At 37.9% G+C, this 20,805-nt stretch overlaps 1 protein-coding gene and 1 pseudogene across 3 annotated transcripts in view; one reads left to right on the plus strand and one right to left on the minus strand.

Annotated features, from left to right (window-relative positions):
* Window positions 1-20,805, plus strand: part of LRRC49 (leucine rich repeat containing 49) — a 149,406-nt gene that overhangs the window by 18,513 nt on the left and 110,088 nt on the right. For all 3 annotated transcript variants that reach the window (XM_049613816.1, XM_049613817.1, XM_049613819.1), the window contains 2 exons: window positions 1,827-1,893; window positions 10,129-10,272. In XM_049613816.1, the coding sequence (XP_049469773.1) occupies window positions 1,827-1,893; window positions 10,129-10,272 (211 nt within the window). The remainder of the gene's footprint in view (window positions 1-1,826; window positions 1,894-10,128; window positions 10,273-20,805) is intronic.
* Window positions 4,735-5,381, minus strand: LOC125910113 (ras-related C3 botulinum toxin substrate 1-like; annotated as a pseudogene).

Below are 20,805 nucleotides of genomic sequence, written 5' to 3' on the forward strand. Positions count from 1 at the left end.
CCCACATCAGTGATCAGCATATATGAAATTTCAAGGGATGATCCAGGTTCTGGAAACATTTAGCAATGTAGAAATGGTTCTTTGAGGCAGTAGGTAATGACAACAGAAGTGAATAGTGATAGGCAGACGATGGTCAAGATGGATTGTATGAACTTCATTTCTACCCTTTCCTTGCCACTGCTTCTTTCCCTCTACTGAATTATGGTAGCATGAGAAATTAGGGTCTGTAGTAGGGAAAAATAAAAGAGAAGTGGTTTTTGTTTTATTTTTTTAGAACTGTCTATGGTGCGCTTGGGTGGCTTAGTCGGTTAAGCATCCAACTCTTGATTTTGGCTCAGGTCATGATCTTCCGCTTTGTGAGTTCGAGCCCTGCGTCCAGCTCTGCACCAACAGTGTGGAGCCTGCTTGATATTCTCTCTCTTTCTCTTTCTGTCCTCCCCTGCAGTGTGCACTCTCAGTCTCAAAAATAAATTAACATTTAGGAAAAAAAAAAAAAAAGAACTGTCCTGTTGGAGGCAGTTGGACAGATAAGGTGGCCAGAAAAGATAGGCATGAGGGAGACAGTGGGTGGCCCTAATCATTAAGGAATATAAGAGGGGGCATTTTAGAGATAAAATGCTGTGTTTTTTCCTTTATAGCAAGGTTTTAGCTTTTCACAGATGGCAAATCAAAAATTCCAAATATTCACTAACTGAGCAGGTCCAAACTTACATGGCGTCTAATTTATCTCTGCAATAAACAATCCTATTATGGATACCCTTGTACATAAACCTCATCCATTTAGTTAGTATATGTTTATTTATTCATTAAACAAATATATATTGGGTTCCTACTCAGTGCCAGCCCGTTTGGAGCGTTGGGGATATAGTAGAGAATATGTCAAAGTTTCTGCCCTCTTGAAGCTCACATTTTGGTTTGAGGAAGGAGATCATAAGAAAGTAAACAAATAATATAATTTTAGGCAATCATAAATGCCATGAAGTCAATTAAAGCAGGGGAAGGAGAGAATAATGGAGACAGGCAGGGGGACTGAACCGTGCGAAGTTCTGGGGGAAGAACACTGAGGAAGAAGGAGCATCAAGGGTAAATGCTCCAAGGCGTTTACAGAACGCAGAAATGAACTTGTCAGGTTAGAGCAAGAAAGCCCCTGTGGCCAGAGCAGAGAGCCTGAGCCATGGTAGGAGATAAGGCTGGAGGAAGCAGCCACAAGGGTTAGGGCCTTGAGGACTGAGGTAAGGATTTTAGATCATATTCTGAAGTAAAAAGAGCTGCCTTGAGTAAGTGCATTGTCCTAAAGTTCTTAGAAGTAGAGTTGATTTTTCATAAAGATACGACTTTTAAGCTGTCTTTGGGACTTTCCTCCAGTGGGACTGCATCTTAACATTATAATTAAATCAATGAGAAATATTTTTTTGTTTTATATATACAATTACATATACTCTCTTACTATATACAGATTTATATAGATAGGTATATCTATCATTGTTTCTATATCTGTCTACTTATCTGTAGAAAGAATAAATTTAAAATGAGTTATGCAGGGCACCTGGGTGGCTTAGTCTGTTGTCAGTGGACATGATCTCGTGGTTCTTGAGTTTGAGCCCCGGGTGGGGCTCTGTGCTGACAGCTTCGAGCCTGGAGCCCTGTTTTGGTTTCTGTGTCCCCGACTCTCTGCCCCTCTCCCACTTATGCTTGTTTTCTCTCTGTCTCTCAAATAAATAAATAAATGTTAAAAAAATTTTTTAATAAAAATAAGTAACGCTCTAGCATGTTTTGATTTACAATAAATGCATCCTTATTTCTACTCTGCTTATTTTGATTTTCAGAATCAAGAAAATCTCAAATCTGGAGAACCTTAAAAGCTTAGATGTCTTGGACCTTCATGGAAATCAGGTATTGTAAAACCCTTTCGTTTTTTTCTTTTCTGAAAAAAAGTCTAGGAAATTAGGTATTATAAAAATTTTAACAATGATACTTGTGTTGAATTTTTCAAGACTACTGATTCACTGAAATTTCTAAGGTATTAAGCCTATTTATATAAGTTATGGTAATTCCATGGCAGTAAATGGCAGTTGAAACTTATGAAATATTCAGAATCCTTATATTTATGACAGTTTTTTCTTATTTATTTATTTATTTATTTATTTATTTATTTTTGAATTTTATTTTAGAGAGAGAGTAGGGGGAGAGGGGCAGAGGGAGAGAAAGAGAGAATCCAAAACAGGCTTCTTGCTCGGTGTGGAGCCCAACATGGGGCCCAATCCCACCACCTTGGGATCATGATCTGAGCTGAAATCAAGAGGCGGGTGCTCAACCGACTGAGCCACTCAGGCACCCCAGTCTTTTGTTACTTTTAAAATATATATTATACAACCCTAGCCCAACAACTAGAATATTACTAATGATCTTCTTCTACTTAGGCATTCCTCCTTTATTCTGAGGTCACCACTCTTCAGGATTTCACATTTATCATTCCCTTGCAGATTTTTAAAGTTGGTTTTATAACATATATGTGTGTCTAAATAATATCTTGTTTAGTAGTATTGTGTTGTAATTTTGAAAAGGTATCATACTCTATATTGGCATCTAGTATTTGCTTTTTGCATACAACATTAGCTTACTGAGATTAATCTATTTTGATTTATGAAGCTATAGTTTACTCCTTTTTGCTGTTGTGAGTTCCATGGAATGGTTACATGAAAACTATTTTCTCCGGTTTATTATTGGTAGACATTTGGGCTTTTTCCTTTTGTTTGTTTGTTTGTTTGTTTGTTTGTTTCCTTTTAGGAATAGTACTTCTATGAACATTCTTGTACGTGTTTCTTCCATGTGCCATATGTAGTCTAGGGTATATATCTAGGAATGAAACTGACAGATCAGAGATTATCTAATGTCTACCTTCAAAAGATAATATCAAATTGTTTCCCAAAGTGGTTGTAGCAGTTTATACTCCCACCAGTAATGCATAATCAATCCTGTCACTTCACGTTCTTTTCAACATTTGGAATTGTCATACTTTTTTTATGACTCAAGGATTTATGAAGTCATACATGCAAAACATACTGCTAATTGCATTAGCAAAAGGTCAATGTGAAAACACCCCACAATTCTGTAACTGTCAGTGTAGAAAATTTTGTTCTGGGGGTCGAAAGGTCCAACCTTGTATTCTTGCCAGTGGGTAAGTTGTACAGAACTTCATTAGCACGAACACAGGCTTCCAGAACCTCACAGACGTACAGGAACATGGTTAGGCAGAGCAACAGGAAGCATGTGTCCAAGGGGGTGAGGCAAAGAGGAGGCCCAACATTAGTCAAGGTACAGTGTTGGCCAATTGGCAAGATAGTGATGTTAAGAAAGTTCATAGTTTAGGATGCCTAAAAATATCAAAAACTGTATAACTGCAACGCGTGATTTTTACACCTAGTTACTACACAACTAAAGAAAGCGCTTATTGGCTTTGAATAAAGTAATAAGTAAACAGGAATGCACTTTTATTAATCTACAAAAAAAATTTCTAATGCATTATCAGGGAGATTTTATAACACAAGGAGGCTTTATTGCTCCTTAAGGGGTTCTGTAAGAAAAGCACTAAGCTAGCAACAATAGGAATGATGAGTTCAAAGATGAATTAAATGCCTGGTTTCAGGACGGATGGGAGGTCTAAGAGTAAGGAAAAGCTTAAAACACTTAGTAATAATACCAACCTTTCTTCATCATTTACTGCATTTGACAAAGATTAGTCTTTTAAAATTTTACCCGCGACACGTTTACTCAGTTTAATTATGATGTGTACAGTGTAATGTAAATTAACCTCCATATTTTGTCAGAATAACTGTCTTCATTCACTGATTGTGTCACGGGCTGCACACACCCCACACTGATGCGGCCACCACTAGAGCACACACTTCGCATCAGAGGGACACAGGAGTAAGAGGGCTGTTCAAAATCTCAGCTGAAGTGAAGACACTAAGGTTTTTTTGGGTTTTTTTTGTTTTTTGTTTTTTAATCTCACTACAAAATCAAAAAGATTGATCCAGGGCATGTGGGTGGCTCAGTCGGTTAAGCATCTGACTTCGGCTCAGGTCATGATCAGGTCTGTGGGTTCGGGGCGTGCTGACAGCTCAGAGCCTGGAACCTGCTTCAGATTCTGTGTCTCCCTCTCTCTCTGCCCCTCCCCCACTCACACTCTGACTCTGTCTCTCTCTCAACAATAAATAAACATTAAAAAAAACCAAAAACTCTGCCAAGGAGAAAGCTTCGTTAAAAAAAAAAAAAAAAAAGAGATTGATCCAAAGAGTTGAGTCATTACACTCATTCCATTAGGACGCACAGTACAGTGTTAGGGAATGGACATGGGCTGATAAATTACAGGTGGTCAGATGGCAACATTTCATGAAGGGGGATGCTGTGCTGCTTTCCTGGGAGAAACTCGTTGGGAAGTGCCTGCATTTCCAAACTTGAGACAAAGGTCTTTAACGGTGCAGTGCTTAGTGTTGTCAGCCCGACAGCGTAATTTAGTTCACAAGGTATTTGGGCAACTCTTAATCTGAGCAAGAATAAGGGCTTTTGAAAAATAAGTCTTTAAGAAAGATTGCCATTTTAAGGCTATATTTTAATATCATGTCAAAGTTTGAAGGCTTACACTTTAAATGAATAAAACCTAAAAATTACTGATTGGTTCAAAATGGTTTAATGGAAAAAAAATCTGTAACAAAAACTTTGCATTGTGTGCAAAGCCTCCACCATTTTTGAGCAAAGTGGACAGTGGTTCCCAGGGGGACGGGGCAGGAGAGGGGTCCAGACATTTACAGCAGCAGGCATTTTCTTTCCCTCTTCTTGACGGGAGAGGGCAGAGAGCTGCTCAAATAACTTCATCAAACACTCTCTTGAGGTCTTGCTGCATGAAAACCAAGCACTCCAGGCATTTTCCAACATCAGTCTCCTCAGCCATGGCCAAACCCTGCTGGTAATTGATGGGAGTCAGTTTCTTCTCCTTCAGTTTCTCAATGGTGTCTTCGTTGTCTCTGAGATCAAGTTTAGTCCCCACCAAAATGATGGGGGTGTTGGGGCAGTGATGTTGCATTTCAGGGTACCACTTTGCTCCAACATTTTCAGATGATGCAGGACTCACAAGAAAAAAGCAAATTAAGAGTACATCTGTTTGTGGATAGGATAAGGGACGTAATCTGTCATAATCTTCTTGTCCAGCTGTATCCCATAAGCCCAGATTCCCCATTTTCCATCTACCATAACATTGGCAGAGTGGTTTTCAAAGACACTGGGGACAATAGTCCAGGAAATGCATTGGCCGTGTAACCCATCAGGAGGCAGGGTTTATGGGCAGCTCCGTCTCCCACCACCACATACTCTATGGCCTGCATCTGGGCTGCTTACTGGACTGGGGTGGCAGCAGGGTGTAGATGCAAGGAGCGGTGGGCTTGGGGCACAGGGAGTGGCAGAGCATGGGGTGTCGGGGCCGCTGTCCACACCACCTCACTCTCTGCTGGTGGGAAGCCAGAGCCCAGCAGCGGCCACCACTCAAAGCTCTGGACTTGTCCTACTTCTTATTTTTTGCCATTAGAATTTACATAAAGTGGTATCTCTTTGTGGTTTTGATTTCCATTTCCCTGATTACTCTATAACCTGGACTATTCTCTTCAGTTATTTTGTCTGCCTCTGCGTCTGTCTGCTTGAATTCCTCTATCTGGTTTGTTTTGTCTCCCCACTCCCCTTCTTCTCTCTCAGCGCATCTTGGCTGTTTTTTAGTCTTTTGCTTTTCCATTGAAATTTTTGTCTTTGAAATGTGGGTATTTATTTATAAACAGCTACATGAGCTACATACTCATGCAGAAGGTGAAGCCTCTCTTGAGGTGGTGACTGTACATTCTGGGATGATCCATGAGTCCCTGCCTGTTGATGAACAAGATCTGTCACTGCCACCTGCAGTTGGTCAAGTACAAACTTCAGCATGATCTCTCTAGGCTTTCTGTCAGCTGTTAGTCTCCATCGTTTTGTTGAAAAGCTAATGTAATGAATGAAAACCTTGACAGATCTAGATGGACCACATCTGCTAGGTTCCAAACTAACCCTGCCCCGTCTGTGTGTCTTCTGTGTGCGCACAGAGTGGGAAGAATGTTGGCCTGAGAACTGCCCAGCTCTACGGGCTGGTTAGCATCACTCTAGCAGGGGAGAAGTTAGTTACCCAATTAGGTGGTGATGGAATGGGAAGAAGAATGAAGGGGTTTTGTCGGTAAAAGACTATCATATGCAAAGGCACCGAGACTAAAAATTACATAGTAAGTTATTTTTTACTGCTAGAGAGTTTAGCATGTGTTGAAGAGTGGTGAGGAATGAGGCGAGAGTGGCAGGTAAAGGCTGGACCACGGAGGGCTTTGTATGCTGCACTACAGAATTGCCCTTCCATCTTTCAGCCCCCTGTTTCTAAAACTATTCCTAACTAACTGAAACATTTTGTGGTAGCAATATTTTAAGGTTTATTTAAAAATGTATATGTGAGAATTAAACATATTTTTGTAGTTTTCACATTATAAGACACCTTTAAGAATTCATTGGGCATTACCAAAGATCTGTGAGAGGACCTGATAAATGAATAACATACCACCTGATCATATGTAATGTGTAGGAATTATTTACCAACCATTATGCTGATGAAACACGCTCATTCCTTGTTAGCTGACCTGTGTGATGTCATATAATTTCAGCATCGTGTTTGTAATATTCCATGTATTAAGAGTAAACATTTGTAACATACAAATTGTTTCTCAAGGCTCTATAACTATAAGAAGGAAGGTGTTTTTTTTTTAAGTTTATTTGTTTTGAGAGAGAGAGGCAGAGGGGGCGGGGAGAGAGAGAGAGAGAGAGAATTCCCAGCAGGCTCTGCACTGTGCAGAGCCTGACGCAGAGCTTGAACTCACAAACTGTGAGATCATGATCTGAGCTGAAATCAAGAGTCAAACATTTAACCAACTGAACCACCCAAGTGCCCTAAGAAGGAAGTTTTAAATGAGAATCGAGTCTTATTTGAAAATATCCAAGTGCAATAAGCAGAAATTTGGAATATTCCAAAGTGAAGACAGCCTTGGTTGACCTTAGGTTTCTAAAAAATCTGGAGATAGAATATTCAAGGTGAAATGTCCAATTAAAAAAAAATAGCAGCAGGTAGTTAAAAAGCTAAAAGAAAATTAAGTGAATATTTTTTGGTTTTTGAATTTCCTTTTGTTAGAAATAAAAGTAATACTTGGTATGCACTGTGAAATAAAACATAATTGGTTTATGGATGTGAAAATGTTCTGAGTAATGATAACAGTGTTCAAGAAATAGGTTTTGGGGATGGAATGAGTTGGAGAAAAGTGAAAGTGGAGACAGAATGGTTGAGAGGCCAATCTAATAGTCTTTGTGAAAAGGGATGGCAGTTTGATCTGAAGTAGTAGCAATAGTGATATAAGGGGGCAGATTAATAGAAACATCAAGATTTAGCAATTGATTATATGTGAATGGTGAAGAATACAGAGGAATCTGGGAGGTTGACTCTTGATTTCTGACCTGGATTTTTTTGGTCTTCAGAACTTGTCCTCTCGGTAAATGCTTGCTTTAACATGGACACTAATATGCTTCAGGAAGAATCTGTTCCTTCGATGCCATCTCTTCCTTTAGGGACAGCTTGCCCTTTCTGTGATTGCTTGCCTGAAAACAGACATTGCCCTTTCAGCACTGCTGAATAGGAAGGTTGTCTTTATCCAGACAGAGCAGTCTGGGCTACTGTTATACACGAAGACGAGATGAGAATCTAGCCTTCCTAGATGTAACAGGAAGCCCTGGAGTCTGTCTGGAGGCCCTCTCTCTGATCAGTATGACCCACGACTGGGCTCTCCAACATTCCCATCATTTCTTCTTCTTGCTGTGAACTTCATTAACTAATCAAGAGGTCTGCTCTCACCCTACACCGTCTTTTGCCTGAAATTTCTGTCATTACTCAAATGCTTGTGACTTTGTCCATGGCTGCACTGCGTAACACGCTCCATCAGAGATGTTGCACATGATTCTGTTGCACATGGCCTATCTGATTGCAAACCAAAAAGCTGAACGGTATCCCCACTGATTTTTTTAAATCACAGCCTGATACCTATATTTTAGAATTAATAATGTTCCTTTTCAGAGTTACCAAAGAAAATAAAAGGTAACTCTGCACTGTAAGCATTCTAATTATAAGTCCCACCAGGACCAAGGAGTTAGAGAAAGGTGGTTTTCTAAAAGGAATGCCCCAGGATTATTAGCAAGAGGGGGAAGACATCTTTTGCATATCATATAACAGTTGTGCCCCTTCATTCTCTAGATCTTTCCTGAGCTCAGGAAAGTTTTATTTTATATATTTAAATATTGCTTTTCCATTTGTGTTTGTTACTTCTATACTGTTTGTCTTCCATATCCCCGTATTACCTTTTATTCTTCATATCTCCATTTTCCCTTAGTATTTTAGGAGAATTTCTCAAGCTTATGGTGACCTTACTGATTTTGTACAGCGTCTATTTTGCTTTTTGCTGATTCCATACATTTCATTTTTTAAATTTAAGTTTATTTATTTATTTTGAGAGAGAGAGAGTGTGTGAGCATGAGCATGGGAGGAGCAGAGAGAGAGGAAGAGAGACGATCCCAAGCAGGCTCTGTGCTGTCAGCTGATAGCACAGAGCCCAGTGCGGGGCTTGAGCCCATGAACCATGAGATCATGACTTGAGCTGAAATCAAGAGTCAGACTCGCTTAACCATCTGAGCACCCAGGCACCCCAGATTACATACATTTCAAATTCTGTCATCTGTTTAGTTTTGACATGCTTTTGTCCACATTTAATTGTACAGTTCTGTCATCTACAAATACTGATAACCTTGTTTCTTCTTTTACAATTTTCATTTACTTTCATTTTATATTAGTTAGACCAAAAATCTTAGGACAAATTTTAAAACATCCTCAGATGTCCCCTTTGTATATTACTGAATTTATAATAAACATAGTTAGGTTTTCCCTTTTGAACCTAGATGGAATCTGGATGGTATTTCTTGAATGTAAGGGAAGGTCCAATAACAACATACAAACTGGATTATAAATCTAAGAAGAAGTTCTTTTAGCCAACATCTGCTTTGAAGTGTTAAATAAAAAATTGCAAATAATACTGGGAGGACAGTACACATGAGAAAATTAATCTCTAGTGATTGTGAATTTTTTTTTTTTAATGTTTGGAAGAAAAGCGTTATGTGTATGACTCATTGTTAACTTAAGTACATGACGGTAAAAAGTTTACGAAGTCCCCTGCAAGGACCCCCACCTCTGTGTCCTACAGAAACATTGTGTTGTGCTTGCTGTATTACACTAGTGGGGCTTCAAATCACATTGTGCTCTCACCACTTCATGAGTAAGCTTTCCCTTACCCTACCTTACTGTGCTCAGAACTCCTCTGCTGCGGGCCAGTGCTCATGAGTATGTGCCTGTTCCACGACTCAAGTCCTCTTGTGCTAAACGCTTCACATCCATCATCGTGCACTCTGGCCAAACATTATCTGTCTCCTCTCTTAAGCACTTCCACCCTCACCCTCCACTGGGGATCCTAGTTCCTTGTATCTTTTCCATTTAGACTCTTGACAGGCTTTCAGGATCCTGCAGTATTGGTGGGAGACACAAGGGGGGCGTGGTAGCATTCCTTCTCCCTGCCTTTTCTCTCAGAGGGCTGGCTTGTGTGGTCAAAACACTGTGAGCTTCTGCTGTGGGCTCAGAGTAATTGTTTATTTGGCAACTAGTATGTATACTTCACCTTTATCTGGACCCGGCACAGTATTGGGCAACGAGAGATGCCCCCAAGGATGGACTTGTTGGTTATTTGATAAAATTTACTTCAAATATTTACTATGGCCAAATTATAAAATATGTTCCTTTAGTTAAGTTTTGCAAGTTAAAAGACTTCTTATTATCCACAACAGAGGAAATTGGAAGTAGATTTTTAAATGTCTTCATGTAAATGTGTCCCTGAATCCAGTGACTATATTTTATTTTTAGGGTTTTTATAACATGCATATCCATGATTTATGCCTGCTATTCATCATTTTCTCATTTTTTAACAGATTACCAGAATCGAAAATGTTAGTCATTTGTGTGATTTGAGAGTTTTAAATCTTGCTAGGAACCTTTTAAGTCACGTTGATAATCTTAATGGGCTGGATTCACTAACTGAACTTAACCTGCGACACAATCAGATCACTTTTGTGGTGAGTATTAACATGGAATCGATATATGATTTCTGGCTTTTCTTTTAAGGAATATGCTAAATGTTATGGCATTATGCAAAGTAAGAATCTACAGTAATTTCATTCTTTTCTGAGTTTCATTGTGGATATAATTATTAAGCTCTATGTTTTGATTTGGAAGTGTTAAGGTGTTTTTCACTTTAAAAGATAAATGTAAAGATAATAGAAGTATTATCAATAAATGAATTAGCTAATTTAAATGGATACTGAATTCTTTCCTGTTTTATCATGGGTACAGAATTAACAAGGAAGGAGGTTATTGGTGACTTAAAGTTGATAAATGGTTGTACCAGGAGGAAAAAGACACAGAGGGGAGAGGCTGTGGGCTGTGAAGATGCGCATAAATATATCTTTTGCGGTGTTGAAAGAGGCAGCCTGGTGTAGTGGAAAAAGCATTGCATAGGGCATCAGAGACCCCCTTCTAGTCACAGCATCATCTCTCATTAGTTGTGTGACCTTGGGTAAATCCTTAACTCTATAAGCATCAGTTTACTTTTCTCTAAAAGGAGGGCATTGGGTTAGATTCTTTCCAGGATCCTTTTTAGCTTGTTGAATCTGAAGAAAGACATAAGGGTGGTCAAGAACTGGCATGTGAGCAGGAGGAAACAAGTTAGCATTGTGGGGGCAAAACTGCAGAAAGGCAACTCCAAGGGCACCTGGGTGGCTCAGTCGGTTGGGTGTCCGACTTCAGCTCCGGTCATGATATCATGGTTCATGAGTTCGAGCTCCGCGTCCGGCTCTGTGCTGACAGCTCAGAGCCTGGAGCCTGCTTTGGATTCTGTGTCTCCTTCTCTCTCTACCCCTCACCTGCTTGTGCTCTGTCTCTCTCTCTCTCTCTTTCAAAAATAAATAAACGTTTTAAAAAATTAAAAAAAAAAAAAACAGAAAGGCAACTCTGGAACTCTGCAGGTGAACTTTGTTAGATTTATAGAGTTCAGCAACGAAGTAACAGCCTGATGCTCAGGTATTTTGTACTTGTGCAAATGTGAGAAGCACTAGACATAGGGATTTTGGCTGTATGATGTGGTACAGGCCAAGAAGACTTCTAATGATTTATAGAAACATTTGTTTTTTTAACAAGCTTCCTTTCTTTTACATGCAATAGAAAAATATTAGGTTCTCTCAGGATGTCATTCAAGCACTTTTAAAGGCACAATCTTTTAACTTTTTGAGACATTGAGTTCCTTACTAAGTAATTAAGTGTAATGTAAATGGTACACTTGGAAAGGTTGGGGGACAGATGATGCCTTATCTCTAGGCCTCCTTGTACAGTACAGATTGGTTTCATTTTGAAGTTTTACCAGAAAATATGAGCTCAGTAATAGTCAAATCTTCTAGGAGGTTGGGATAATTTCAAAACCTTTTCCAAGACATGGATTTATTCCAGAACCTCTAAATTCTGTCAGCCCCTCCCCAGATTGAATTTAAATATTGGAAATGGCTTGCTTATTTCAAAAGACATCCAGATTGAGTTAATCTGTTACACTGCTGAGTGTCTAGGAACTGCTCAGGCTGGACTTGATCTGTCCTCAGGACATTGGGTGTGGTAAGAATCCAAAAGGCTTTGGTAGAGTGGGGCACAGACATCTATTGACTTTTGCATATTCCTTTCTATGTTCTGTCTTTCATTTGGAAAGTACATAATGCATATCCAGGAAATTGCTTACTGAATTTCCCAGTGAGTATTACGTCTGATCATTACTATTATGGCTTAGGTAGCAATGTCTATGGAAAAGGAAATTGTTTTCATTTATGAAAGTTAAAAAGATTTAATAAGTATTATGCTTATGGTATTATCATGATAATAAGTAGCATGCATATTAATTTATAGGAAATTGTGAATATACATGTAAGGATAAGTAAGACACTGGGTCTAACTTTTGTTTGTTTCTTTTACAAAGCATCCTTTCCTAAAACAGCCAAGAGACTTTTTAAGTCTGAGGATTTTTTTTTTTTTTTCCAGTATCTTCATTTCTCTAGGGTCAGTTATCACCCTTATATTTTTGCTTTTTTTTCTCTTTCATGGTTTTGATTTTCCTCAGTGGCTGGTAATCTTTAAATGAAGGACCGTGTTCGGTAGTAGCTGGGTCTCCTGCGGAGCTGAATAGGTCTTTTTAACTCTAAGATCTCTCCCTAGAATGATCACTGAATTTGTGTAAGTTGTCGAATCCCACACATTGGCAGGCTTCCCTTTAGTGAGTGGAAGGGAAAAGGGAGGCTCACACTGTAATTGCCAAAATAAGAGAACGACTATTTGGGGGTATAGAAGGACTTTACTATCTTTTGTGCCAAGTCAAATGCCATTCCCCCCCCCCCCCCCCCCGCTGGGTCTAATGTAGCAGTTATTAACCATCTCCCTGGATAAAACACCCACACTGTCCATCTGTCTTTGACAGATACTCTGTTTTGTTTAAAGAACAGACCCGTGAGGCTCCAGCTGAGTGTTTCTCCAGCCAGCTGCTCTGTTCATTGCCTGTGTGTGTGTGCATGGCAGGGGTGGGTGTGGGCTGAGGGTGGGGTAGGTTTGTTGGTGCTCCCTGATAGATCCTATCTGCTTTCCAGCTTCCTGAAATTCATCAGAAATGTGGATCTCTTAATGAAGACTCTTGACTTTATCATTTCCATGGAGTTATTCATTTTGTGTATTTTTGTTGCTTTGCCCATTGACTTTTGTAGAAGAGATGAAGCATATTATTACCTATTTCACTATCTTGTCAGAAAACTCTGATGTTTTTGATGTAGAAAAGTTTTTGTTTGTTGGTTTATTGTGGCTAAAGTCACTGATCTTTTTCTGGGAGATTTTATAAATTTCAAACCAAATGTCTTTTTTGTTTATATATCTTTCCCTTTTAAAAAATTGTGGGACACCTGGGTGACTCAGTCAGTTAAGCGGCCGACTTTGGCTCAGGTCATGATCTCATGGTTTGTAGGTTTGAGCCCTGCATCCGGCTCTGTGCTGACAACCCAGAGCCTGGAGCCCGCTTCAGATTCTGTGTCCCCTCTCTTTTTGCCCCTCTCCTGCTCATGCTCTGTCTCTGTCTCTCAAAAAATGAATAAATGTTAAAAAAATTTTTTTTAATTATAAAATGATACAGACGTTCTGAAAAGAATGGGAAATAATATTACCAATATGTGTAGATCAACCAATCAACTTAATGAATAAAAATCTTTTAAATATAGTTAAGGCCCAATGTGTAAGCCTCCCTATCCTATTTCCTCCCTCCTTTGCAGAGGTAACCACAGTTCTGTGTCTGGTGTTCATGGAACGAATTCTTTTCCACATAGGTATGCACTTATCCCTAAATAATATCAAGTTGTTGTTTTGCATGCTTTTAAATGTTGTATAAATGGCATCATCATACTATGCACATTTTTAAGTTGCTTTTATTTATTTATTTTTATTAAAAAAATTTTTTTAGTGTTTATTTTTGACAGAGAGAGAGAGAGAGAGAGAGAGCGTGCACGCATGAGTGGGGGAGGGGCAGAGAGAGAGAGGGAGACACAGAATCCGAAGCAGGCCCCAGACTGCGAGCTGTCAGCCCAGAGCCCGACACAGGGCTCGAACTCACGGACCATGAGATCATGACCCGAGCCGAAGTTGGACGCTCAACCGACTGAGCCACCCAGGCACCCCTAAATTGCTTTTATTGACATGCTTTGAGATCTGTGTTGTTCTCTGTAGCTCTAGATCACTAGTTTTCATTGTTATATAACATTCCATTGTATGATTGTGATTAAAAATATTCATTCTTGGGGCACCAGGTGGCTCAGTTGATTAATAAGCATCTGACTTCCGCTCAGGGCATGATATTGCGGTTCATGAGTTCGAGCCCTGCGTCGGGACTGACAGCTCAGAGCCTGGAACGTGCTTCAGATTCTGTGTCTCCCTCTCTCTGCTCCTCCCCTACTGGTGCTCTCTGTCTTTCTCTCTCAAAGAATAAATAAACATTAAAACAATTTAAAAACATTTATTCTTTTACTTATGGACAGTAGTATTGTTAAAAAGTGTCACAAATAACATTTTTGTACATGTCTTTTGGTGCATATGTGTAACAGTTTCTCTAGGACAGCGGCTTTCAGACCATAATCTAAGGTAATAAATAAAATTTACATTAAAACCCAGGTATTAAATGCCCAGTTATTAAAAGCCCAGTTATTAAATATTTATGTGGGTACATCGTAAATAATAAAAGCAAGCATTTCATGAAGCTATACCTACCCTTGCTGTTTTCCATTCTGGTATATCCTGTTCTGTTCTAGCCTATCAAAAATGTTGGTCTAAAAAAAATGTTGGTCTCAACCTATTGAACTGATTTCTTGACTAATGAAAAATTGGTTGCAACCTGCATTTATCAAATGATGCTCAGTGATAGAGCTTGGGAGAGACATTGCTGGGTGCCAGGATCATGCTCATTATTTCATTTTATCAGATATCATCAAGTTTTCTCCAAAAGTTGATACAAAAATTTGGTACAATCAAATTACAGTTCCATCAGCATTACCTGGGAGTTCCTTTAACTTCACATCTTTGTTGACACTTGATATTGTCAGGCCTTTTATTTTTTGCCAGTCTTTTAACTATGAAATTATATTGTAGTGAGATTTTAATTTGAATTTCCAGTGAGGTTGAATGCCTTTCATCTTTTTTCTTTTGTGATAATTGAGCTCTCTTCTGTATATGGTCCTATCCTTTGCCCATTGTAATGACAGAGTGTTTTCTCTTTTTCCTCTTGATCAGGAGTGTTTGTTTCTGCTGTATTTTGAGGAACAGAAGTAAAAACTATCAATATTTTTTTTTTACTGTTTCTGGGTTTTTTTGTTTGAAAAATCTTTCCTTAAAGACTGAGGATATAGGGGTGTCTGGGTGGCCCAGTCAGTTAAGCATCCAACTTCAGCTCAGGTCATGATCTCGTGGTTCGGGGGTTCGAGCCCCGTGTCAGGCTCTGTGCTGACAGCTCAGACTGGAGCCGGCTTTGGATTCTGTGTCTCCCTCTCTCTCTGCCTCTTCCCAGCTCGCATTCTGTCTCTCTCTGTCTCTCAAAAATGAATAAACATTAAAAAAAAATTAAAAAAAAGACTGAGGACATAAAGATATTTTTCTGTATTAACAAAAGTTTTAAAGTTATTCGCATGTTTTATCTATTTGCAATTGATTTTTGCTTGTGCTGTAAAGTTAAAATTCGATTTTGTTTCTTCTTTTCTCATTTGGATTGCTAATTGTCCCAGCACCATTTATTGAAAAGTGGATTCTTTCTGTCCTTTTCTATCACCTTGGCAGCATTTCCTTCTAGCAAATTAAATATCCACATATGCATGGGTCTGTGCTGGCCTCTGTTCTGTTCCATAGATCTCTATGTTCCAGTATAACACTATCTTAATAACTGTAATAACCTCTGTTATGTCCTAAGAGCTCGTAGCATGAGGGCCCCAATCTTCCTTTTTCTTCCTTTTCCTTCCTTTCCCAGCTTTCCTTTCTTCCTCTAAAGAAAAATCATCTTCTTTTTTTTTCTGTTTCTATATATACTCTAGAAATAGCATATCAAGTTTCATGAATAACCCTACTGGTATGTTTGATTGGAATGTCTTTGAATTTGAAGACAATTGAGATTTTTTTATGATATGGAACCTTTAATACCATAATATGAACATGGCATATTATTATGAAGGCATAATGTGAAAACAGTGTATCTCTCAATTCACATATGTCACATTTAATGATTTTTATTCTCCTCCATAAATAGCTCATTTGTTTTTTGTTAGATTTCTTCCAAGATATGTTATACCTTTTTTGCTATTGTAAACTTTTTTGATCAGAACTAGATTTCTTACTGTTGTTAGTAGTGTATGGAACCACAGTTGATTTGGGTTCATTGATCATATATTTAGCAAGCTTTCTCTGACACTTAATAATTTTAAAAATGTATCTGTAGGTTATCTTAGGTTTTATATTTAGACAATTATAATTTTTTGTGAACAATTATAGTTTTTCCTTAATCATTATGTTTTGTTTCTTCTTGTTTGAGCTAAACTGAACCTCCAGTTTGACTAAACCTCTAGTACAGTTGAATAAAGAAGCAAAAGTGGGCATCCTTGCCTTATTCCTGAGTTTAAGGGAAACATATCACTAGCTGTGTTTGCTAAATGCCATTTATTAATCTGAGAAAATTATCCTCTGTTTTTAGTTTGCTTAAGTTCATGTTATGAATGTTTGTTGGATTTTATTAGATGATTTTTCTACCGCTCTTAGACTGGTTGTATGGATTCTTCTTTATTAATTTTGCAAATTGTTTTATAAGATTGTGTAATGGTAAGTCACTCTAGCACTTTTGGTCATATTATGTATTTTATAGGCTATATTTCATATACATTCATGAATTTTGTTTGCCAATATTTTATTCACAATATTTATATCGATGTTAATACATGAGATTTGTCCAGGGGTGCCTGGGTGGCTCAGTCCGCTAAGCATCTGATTTCAGTTCAGGTCATGATCTCACGGTTTGTGAGTTCAAGCCCCGCATAGGGCTCTGTGCTGACAGCGCAGACCCTGCTTGGGATTCTCTCCCCCTCTCTCTCTCTGCCCCTCCCTTGCTTGCTCACATGTTCTCTCTCAAAAACAAATAAATAAACTTAAAAAAAAATAAATGAGATTTTTCTGTAACTTATTTTTATTGTTCTTTTCTGATATCGAGATTACACTAGCCTCATAAAATGAATTGAGGAGTGGTTCCTATTTTAATATTGCGTGATACCCTATTTATTTGGTATAAATCTCACTTTATATGAAATTAAAGATAATCTGCACCTTGAATAATTGGAAGAATTTATCTGTTAAATAGTTTGGGTAGTTTTAAACCATTGATTTAGTAATAATAGTATCAGTCTTGATACGTTGTAGTTTCCTTTCATCTGAATTTACTGTTTTTAGCTGCTCTCTGTAGTCATGGCCCCTTTGTCACTTCTCATAATGCTTATTCATACTTTCTTATTTCTTGATTAGTATTGCCTGAGATTTCTTTATGTTACTAGTAGTTTCAAAGAACTGCCTTTTGGCTTTGTTGAGCTTCTCTTACAGCTTTTAAAAAATACTGTTTATTGATTTTTGTTCTTAACTCTCTTATTTTCTTTTTCTTTCTAAAATTTTGTGTTGGATATCTGATACATTAGTTTTCATTCTTTTTTATTTTCTAATATGAGCACTAAAGGCTATAAATTTCCCTCTAAGAACCACTTCAGCTTCTTCCCACAAGTTTTGAAATTTAGTATTTTTATTCTAAATATTTTATAAGTCCCATTATGATTTCTTCCTTGATCCATATACAATTTTTGATATGTTTGGGTTATTCTTTTTTTAGTCATTCTTTTCTAATTTAATGGTATTGTGACCAATGAATGTGGATTATATGTAATCGGTTCTGTGAAGTTTGTTGAGGTTTGCTTTATTGCCTACTACTAGGCAGTCAATATTTACAGTCAGTACGTGCTCTCCATATGTTTCCCTAGTATGTGGTCAGTCTTTGAAGCTGTTTCTAGGTGCACACAAGTTTAAAATTGAAGTATCTTGTTGGGATGAGCACTGGGTGTTCTATGTAAGTGATGAATCACTAAATTCTGCTCCTGAAACTATTATTACACTATATGTTAACCCACTTGGATTTAAATAAAGTAAAAAAAAAAACTGATGTATCTTCCTGATAAATTGTTCGTTTTATCATTGTGTAGTAACTATCTTTGTTACTAACTCCTTCATTGAGCAAGTGTTTTATGAGCATGGGCCATATGTCAGGTACTGTTCTAAGTATGTAGTATAGCTAAGGAAGTTAATACTTTTTGCCTTAACATTCATTTAGTCTAATGTTAATGCCAACTTTCTTTTGGTGATTTTTTTCCTGGTGTATCTTTTTTATTCCTTAACCTTTAGAAAACTTTAATATTGGCACAATTTCAGAAAAGGATGCAATAGTAAAGAAGTCCTAGTACCCCAGTACCCAATTACCTAAATGGTTATATTTAGTACATTTGCTTTGTCTTTTCTTTTGATTATTCTCCTTCTTCCCTTCTCTTTATGTCTACAAGTCTGTCTCTCTCTCTCTCTCTCTCTCTCTCTCTCTCTTTTTCTGAACCATTTAAGAGTAAGTTGCAGGCATGATGCCCCTTTATATTTGCATACTTCAGTGTATATTTTCTAAAAACAACAATTCTCTTATATAAACACATTACAATAATCAAAATCAGGAAATTAACATTGATGTGATGCTATTATGTAATCTGTAAATCCCATTCAAGTTTTCTTAATTATCTAATTAGTGCCCCTTTATAGTAAAAAAAAAAAAAAAAGCAAATTCCAAGATCGTGCACTGCATTCAGTAATTATGCCTCCCTAGTCTTCTTTAATCTCTTTGTATGTCATGACATAGACATTTTTGAACAATATTAGCTTCTTATTTTGCAGAATGTCCGTCAATTTGGGTTTGTCTACTGATGTGTCCTCATGATTAGATTCAGTTTATGTACTTTTGGCAGGAATAGCAGCAGGAGTGATGCTAACTTCTTAGTGAGTCATATGACCTATTCTTTTACTTTCAACCGGGGGGCGTTTGTGTACTCATGCACCTTATTGTGGGCTGATGGAGTTTTCTCTGTTCTTTCCTATTCACTTTAATGGTTACTCTTAACATTTTAAAATATACACTTGACTTAAATTATGGAGTTAATATACATCCCTACCCTCTTCTTAAATAAGGACCCCAGAATCATTTAATTCAGGAAGCCTGTCCTGTTTCACATAGTTTTGCTTCCTAGACTTTTTTTTTTTATCTTTTTACTTCCAAAATTAGATATGTTAATTGTTGGTGTTTTCAGTCAGTGCTTATTTGGATTCACCCACATGCATGTCTGGGTTTACCACTCTTTCCAAAATATACAATTTAGAAAAATCTTTATGATGGCTCTGGTGGTGGTAAGCTCTCTCAGTTTATGTTTGTCTAATAATGTGTTTATTTTGCTTTTATTCATGACTGATGGTTTGACTTGGTGGACAGTTATTTTCTCCCCTAGATGTTTGAAGCTCTCTGTCTTTGAACTCTATTATTGCCATTAAACTGTCTACTATCTTTTTTTGTGTGCATGGTTTTCTTTTTCTTTCTCTGGTTGCTTTTAAGATTATGAGATTACTTTTTGGAGTTCTTCGGACTCACCAAGATGTGTATAGATGTGGAACCACCATATTTCTTCAATTTTAGATAAAAATTTTTTTCCATATTTCACCAACTCTGAAATCTGGATATGTTTTACAATGCATGGCATCTTAAAATCACTATTGGATAGGTTATAGTAATTTCATTGCTTAAATATTCGTGAACTTGCTTTTAACTTTATACTATGCTCATTTCAATTATTGGTGCTACATGTTTTGACTTTAATCACTGTTCAAAATGTATTTAAAAAGATTACACCCAAATGGCTCAGTGGGTTGGGCGTCCAACTCTTGATTTCGGCTCAGGTCATCATCCCAGGGTCGTGGGACTGAGTCCCACGTCGGGCTCCATGCTGAGTATGGAGCCTGCTTACGACTCTGTCTCCCTCTGCCACTCTTCTTACTTGCACATGCTCTCTCTCTCTCTAAAATTAAAAAAAAAAAATTGCTAAAAAGATTACACCAAGGGGGTGTGTGAGTGTCTCAGGTGGTTAAATGTCCAACTCTTGGTTTCTGCTCAGGTCATGATCTCATGGTTCATGGGTTCAAGCCCCATATTGGGCTCTGTGCTGGCAGAGTGAAGCTGATTGGTATTCTCTCCCTCTCTCTCTCTCTCTCTTCCCCTCCCCAGCTCATGCTTGCTTGCTCTCTCTCTCTCAAAATAAATAAATAAACTTTAAAAAAGATTACACCAAGACTTAACATGAAATGAAACATTCCTGAATTCAAAAAGGCATGGAAAGCAAAGACACACATTTAATATTAGTGAAACATACTTTTCATTGGAGAAATGACCGTAATTCTACATTTTCTTGCTAATTAACAATCAAATACTTTCAAAGGAAGAAAACCATGTTTGGTAAAGCTGTGTTATATTTTGATACTGAGATAGATTCAGAGAGTTTGCTCATCACATGCCAAGCAATGTACTTGAAGGCAGGAGAAATTGAGCAAGCTCCTTGGAAGAGATGACAGCATTTTAAAGCAAGAAGAAGCTGTGTGTATAATTCACACTGGTGTCTTAGACTATTTGGGCTGCTATCACAAAATACCACAGGCTGGGTAACTTATAAACAAGAGAAATTTATTTCTCACAGTTCTGGAGGCTGGGAAGTCCAAGATCAAAGTGCCAGCCTGGTTGCATTCTGGTGAGAGCCTTCTTTTTGGTCTACAGCTGGTGCCTTTTCACTGTGTCCTCACATGGTGGGGAAGGCTAGACCTCTTTTATAAGGCACTAATCCCATTCATAAGGGACCACTCTTGTTACTTAAGCACCTCCCAAAGGTCCCACCTCCTAA

The sequence above is a fragment of the Panthera uncia genome (genome assembly GCF_023721935.1).
Source record: "Panthera uncia isolate 11264 chromosome B3 unlocalized genomic scaffold, Puncia_PCG_1.0 HiC_scaffold_1, whole genome shotgun sequence".
Lineage (NCBI taxonomy): Eukaryota > Metazoa > Chordata > Mammalia > Carnivora > Felidae > Panthera > Panthera uncia.